General features: G+C 53.7%; 1 protein-coding gene across 1 annotated transcript; it reads left to right on the top strand.

Moving 5' to 3' along the window:
• Positions 1–1,390: 1,390 nt before the first annotated feature.
• On the top strand, positions 1,391–5,226 carry MED9 (mediator complex subunit 9). The gene is made up of 2 exons (XM_048961955.1): positions 1,391–1,571; positions 4,437–5,226. The coding sequence occupies exons 1-2, from the start codon at positions 1,426–1,428 to the stop codon at positions 4,651–4,653; spliced, it is 363 nt and encodes a 120-aa protein (XP_048817912.1). The 5' UTR covers positions 1,391–1,425; the 3' UTR covers positions 4,654–5,226.
• Positions 5,227–6,000: the final 774 nt, after the last annotated feature.

Raw genomic sequence — 6,000 nt, 5'->3', positions numbered from 1 at the left:
AATCAAGTCTCGCTTTTGAAACAGCCCATAAAACAACGTGCAGAAATGAACCTCTCTGCTGAGCCCCACACAGAGGCATTAGCATCCTGTACCTCCTGCTTGGCTCAGTCAAGGGCCATAAATCCCACCAGCCTTCCCACAGGGATCTGCTCAGCAGGTCCTGGGCTCCCCTGGGTTCCCCTGCACATTCCAGAACTGGTGACCAAGCCGGGAACTATTCTTGACAGTAGAACAATGTGAACAGTTGCATCTGCTATATTTAGAGTGAGCAGTCAATAATACATACGCACAACCGGTTACCAGCATTCTCATTTGGTACACAAATAGTTTGCTTTTCGAAAGAAATCGTTTTAAAAAAGAAAATTACCTTTCCTGTCATCGCTGGGCTATAACTAACTGACGAACCTGGGAGCTTATTTCAAATGAAAAATGAAATTATCTATGCTCTGTAATCCAGTTCCAGGAAGGATAACTCATGATTGTGGCTGGCATTATTAGTGCTACAATCGTGTGTATTGACAGAGCGGTTTAAACGCAGCAGCAGCAATTTGCTGAAGCACACTTGGAAGCCTGCTGGTGCACAGGGGCAGCGCTGCTCATCTCCCAGCTTCCAGGCAGGGTTTCTCCATCCCCTCTTTCACTCATAAGCCAGGCACTCAAGAACCCCATCTCTCCCCCTCCTTGCAGCTTCATGGAGGTCTCAGCCTTGGCACTGGATTTATGCCTCTGTTCGTCCAGATTTCTCTAGTTCCAAGCCCAGCAAGCCTTCTCTTCTCCGGGTTGAACTCCCTCAGCCTGCCTTCATAGGAGAGGTGCTCCAGCCCTCAGAGCATCTTCGTGGCCCTCCTCTCCTATTCCTCGCATGAGGATTGCCAGGAGAAGTCAGGATGCACGCAGCTCAGGGATGCCGTGGGTCACAGTGTGGGCAGGGAGCCGTCCTTGTTCCTATCGCCCTATCGGCACAGCGCAGGGCGCTCAGCAGGGTGTGCAGAGCACTGCCCTGGGAGCACGGACCAGGGCCCAGCCGATGAAGGCCTCAGCGGTAGCGCAGTCCCATCTCCCAGCCCCAGGCCCAAAACGTGACCCCGAGCTCAGCCCCCACGCCTGCCTCAGGGTTCAGGCCCGGCTCAGGCCCCGGGCAGGCCTCCACGCCCTGCTTTGGCCCAGGCCTGATGCCTCAGTCCCAGCCCCAGGCCACGTCCTGGAGCAGCCTCACGGCTCAGGCGCAGGCCCAGGCCTAAACTCAGGCCCAGGCTCAGACTCAGGCTCAGGCCCATTCCCGGGCCAGGCTCAGGCCCAAGCTCACGCCCAGGCGCAGGCCGCAGCGGAGGCCCAGCCCAGGCCGCTGCCGAGGCGGTGCAGAGCGGCGGAGCTCCGCCCCGCTCCGTCACTGCTCAGCGCCGCGGCGGCGGTCCGTGGGCCGCCATGGCCTCGGTGGTGCCCGCGGTCCGTGCCGCCGAGGAGCCGCCGCCGCCCGAGCCGCCCGCCGAGCAGAAGCCGCCGCCCGCACCGCCGGCTCCCGCGCAGGAGGAGTTCTCCTTCCTGCCGCTCGTCCACGACATCATCAAATGGTAACGGCGGCCGCGGGCTCGCCGCTCAGCGCCGGGCCGGCCTTGCCCCAGCCGCCCCGCAGCGATGCTCCCTTCTGCCTTTTTTCTCCCCGCTGGGGTCCCTGGGAGGGGTGGAGCGGCTCTGCTCTGAGTCGTGCCCGTCCCCGGGCAGAGTTGGGGTCACCGAGGTGGGGCAGAGCCCTGGCAGACCCGCCGAGCTGCGCTGTGCAGAGTTATTGCCCCATATTGCTGCTCCGTTTGGCTGATAAGTAAAGGACGGGCTGTCCCAGGGCAGCGCTGCTGGCTGGCGCTGGGAGAAAGAGGAAAGCTTCTGCAGGTTGAGTTAGTCTCTCTCCAGTTCAGAATCAATGCTGTAGGGTTAAAGGTGTTTGTCCTGGGGTCCTGACAACCAGAGTGTTTCTGGCCCAGGGTAACCCTGTTGGAAATGTTTGAGTTCCCGGTAGGGGCACAGCCCTGCTGTGAGCAGCCCCGTGACCTGGGCACGCAGCACAGTGAGGCAGAGGGCACAGGAAGTGCAAATTCCCATTCCTTGTTTTGGGCCTGACTGCCCTTTCCCTGCACACTTCTATGGGAGCTGAGGCTGGTTTGTTTCCTGCTGGGGTTCTGCTTGTGTCAAGCGTGAGTGCTGAGAGAGTTTTGCCCTTAATAACTCTGCGGCTGGAGGGTCATCACAAGGAAAGACCAAATACCCCACAGACACAACATCCTAGATTCAGGAGAGCTGTGAGAACTCAAACCCACCCTCCATTTCCCCATTGCACTGCCGCTGTCCTTGCGCTCAACCCTGCCTGATCCATCCAGGCCACCGAGGTGAGGCTGAGCCCGCTGCCGTCTGCATCTGAGTACAGAGGCAAAGTGAGCTGGATCCACAGGCTGAGACCTCCCAGACTCCTGTGTGTCACCGAGCAAGTCATGACGACCTACAACGACAGTCCCCAGGATATCCTGTGCCCTGTCCCACTGAGCCACCCACTCCCACTACCCCGCTCCCCCCCATGCTGGCACACAGCATTTCCTGGATGGTGTGAGCAGACGTAGGTGCACTGAGCAGCACTGCAGAGGGGTCAGACGGAGTGGTGGGACGTGTTGCCTCATGTCCCTGACAGATGGCAAACATATTATCCTTTAACGCCATCGCCAGGCTCTGAGCCCGGCCCTGCTGTTCTGACACTGACTCAGCCCTGAAGACACTTCACATCTCCAAGGTGACTGTGCTCAGGAGCAATGATGTATCGCGTACATTTGCTTACATTCAAGGACACGTTCTTTCCTGTTTGAGTCCCAAGAAAGTTCTCCCAAGCAGGGCTTGCTGTTACTTTCACCCCTCTATAATCAAATGGCATTACCTGTGAGGTGCGTGGTTCTTGGGATGGTGGGTTGTGCTGCTGTAGCCAGGAGCTGCAGGCAAGACACGATGGAGGGACACCAGCGAAGGAGAGCTGGTGGGCAGCTCAGGAGGGGTTTGGAGAACTCAGTCCTTCAAGGGAGATCCCAAGCACTGTCCATCAACCCAGGCCGTGGCTGGACATTGTGTTTAAATCTGTGTAATTGCAGGTGGCTGAGCTCTTCCCACTCCTCCTCTCACCTCTGCCTGTCTGTGCCCTCAACAGGAGTTGCTTCAACTGCTTGAAAACCTCCTATCAGAAAAAAGAAAAACAACAAACCTGAAAATAATTATTCCTTCAAATCAACCAACCAAACAGGCAACCATCCATTCCCTGGGTGTGGAGAAGAGAACAAGCTGTGGAGGGACCTGGTCGCCCCTTCAGAGCCAGCATGTAGCTAGTGTGGATTAAAGGCAGTGCCAGCCCATCCTTCCCAGATGTGCAACGTGTGTGTGCCTGTATTTTTCCACTGTCAACTTGACCGTAAATGCCTGCATAATGGGGATACATTGTAGTACCAGCTGCAGTTTTATTTAGAGAGGAGTAATGAATATTTTGTTCCAACAGGCTGTTGAAATGAACGAGACCATCTGGTTAAAAGTTCTGCTCTCAGTCGTGTCACGACTCCCCAAAGTTGTAATCAGGCACCTCTCTGCCCTGGTCATGCCAAGCAGTTTTATTTTTGGGTCTGGCTATTGAACAGGCTCCCAGCTTTCAGAGGCCGTCAGCATCTCTCTCTCGTTATGAGCGCTGCCTTGGAAGCAGTCTCGCCTTTGCCTGGAATCGTAACACTTCTCGCCTTTGCTAACAAAGCTGAAGCAGATACTAATGAGGGTTTGAGGGCAGACGCTGCCTCAGACGACACTGATCCTTGAGAAGCACAGAGCTGCAGAAGCAATTGAGCTGCTCTTAAAGAATAAGCTGTCGCTTCCTTTATTAGGTAGACATCCCCAGAGAGTCGTTCTGAAGCTCCGAAATGCCGTTGTCTCTGCCATTGGACACTTTCTGGTACTTTGGGGAACAATTTCTATTTTCTGCTGTCAAGCAGTTTGACTGCATTGATTTTTTGTATTGCTTTGGCAACAGGTCACAGGCGGGGCTGAGGTCTTTTTTCCCAGGTGCCTACACACAGCATATGTGTGTAATCTTACCTTCCCCGTACGGGAATTTAAACAGAGTGAGGGTTTGTGGTGGTGTTTTAAAGCTGCAGACCAGGTCTTAACCTGTAGGATTGCAATTAAGGTTATTGGATTGTGTGCTGAAGAAGACCTGGAAACCAGTTTGTCCCAGTGGCTGCCTGCTCTGTGTGTCTGTCTCTGGTTGTTTTGTTGTGATAGGTGAATTGGGTGTGAATTAGATACCAGGAGCAAAAGCTTCCCAGTGAATTCCAGCATAAGCCCTGACTGTGTGGTCCCCCAGCAGGCTGAAGGCCTGTCCAACAGGAGATGTGAATCATGTCTCTGTTTTCTTCCCTCTGCAGCATGGACAAGGATAGCCAGGATGTTCACCAGGTGCTGAACGAGCTCAAGAACAAGTTCCAGGAGATGAGGAAGCTGATCAGTGCCATGCCTGGCATCAGTGTGAGCCCAGAGCAGCAGCAGCAGCAGCTGCAGAACCTGCGGGAGCAGGTCAGGACCAAGAATGAACTGCTGCAGAAGTACAAGAGCCTTTGCATGTTCGAAATCCCTAAGGAATAGGAAGGGAGCAGCTCTGTTGTCTGGGTCCTGGCTGGAAAGGAGAGAAAAAGCTGGCAGAGGCTTACTTTGTGTTTTTTTGTCACGTTACTGTGAAGTTGTGGCTGTGTGGGTCACAGGCATGTGACACTGAACCAGAACCCTTCGTGTGTCCTTCGCATGCGATGGTCACAGCAGTGCCTTCGCTTTGATCTGCTGTAGGACTGTGTGCATTTGTATATGCAGCTCTTTTCCCTTGAGGTTAGCTGTATTTTTTTCATTCGAGCAAGCAGAGCACATTATGTTTTCTCTAAAGAAAAGATCGAAGTACCTGCTGGTTAAGTTCAACAGAAAAAAAAAGGAGATATTTTCCACATTTTTTCTTTTTTGCTTCTGAAACGACAAACACTGAAAGGGAACGTGCAGGGGAAGCACGAGCTGTCTGGCCTGGAAAGCCTGTTTGCTGGGAAGGGTCTCTGGGGTGCTTTGCAGTCAGTGTGTTGGAAGAGGAATGGTTGCTTTCTGTTGCTTTTGTATTTTTTTAAACAGCTGGTAGTTGTGCTTGAAATGAGTCGAGTAAAGGTTAGAAACTCCAAACTGTCCCTCTTTGTATTCATGAGTGCACGTGGGATGAGCAGGGCTGAGGTGTGGTGCACAGCCTGGGTGCTGCTCCTCTCTCTTAGCATTGCTTTTTGGTGATGGCAGAGCAAAGCAGAGCCTGCCAGGGGAGCGGGTTTCAGTGGGCTTTGGATGCGTGGGGCTTCCACGTCAAATTGGTGAGCGACACACGGGGCATCCTGCTCTTACAACAGGAAAAGGAGAAGCAGGATTAAAACAAAAGGCATAAATGACAGCAGCTTTAGTTATTCCCTAAGTGATACAAGTCAGGGTGGATCAGTTCTATGTCTGAGATGCTCCAGGGGCTTCCCACAAACTGAGTATTGAACGTTCGTCAGACACTCATGGAAAGCTCTCGAATGTCGTATTGCATTCGGATGGGTCTCAGAACTCCTTGTCCTCTGTCCTCCTGCTGGGAGCTGCCCAGGTGTCAGATGACAACCTGGTGAGCATCTCACCCACTAGCAGGTATGTGACAAGGATCTCGCAGTTCTCTGAGGTAACGCTGAAAGGTGGAGCAGCTCAGGAGTGGAAGAGGTGAAAAACGGAGTGGTGAAATACAGCGTCGGTTGAGAGCCTGCATCCGAGAGCAGGGAGCATTCAAACAACGGGAACAGGGTCTGTTTGGGTAAGATTTGGCTTCCTAAAGTCAAGAGGCAGGTAATTATGCTCTCTGGGAGCTGGGGTGGTTCAGTTCACCTGTAGCTCAGAGATCACAGAGTGCTTGGCTACTGATTTCTTTGGGAGGGTGCC

This window comes from Lagopus muta, chromosome 15, assembly GCF_023343835.1.
Source record: "Lagopus muta isolate bLagMut1 chromosome 15, bLagMut1 primary, whole genome shotgun sequence".
Classification (NCBI taxonomy): domain Eukaryota; kingdom Metazoa; phylum Chordata; class Aves; order Galliformes; family Phasianidae; genus Lagopus; species Lagopus muta.
This window is presented reverse-complemented; position numbering and strand designations above follow the sequence as displayed.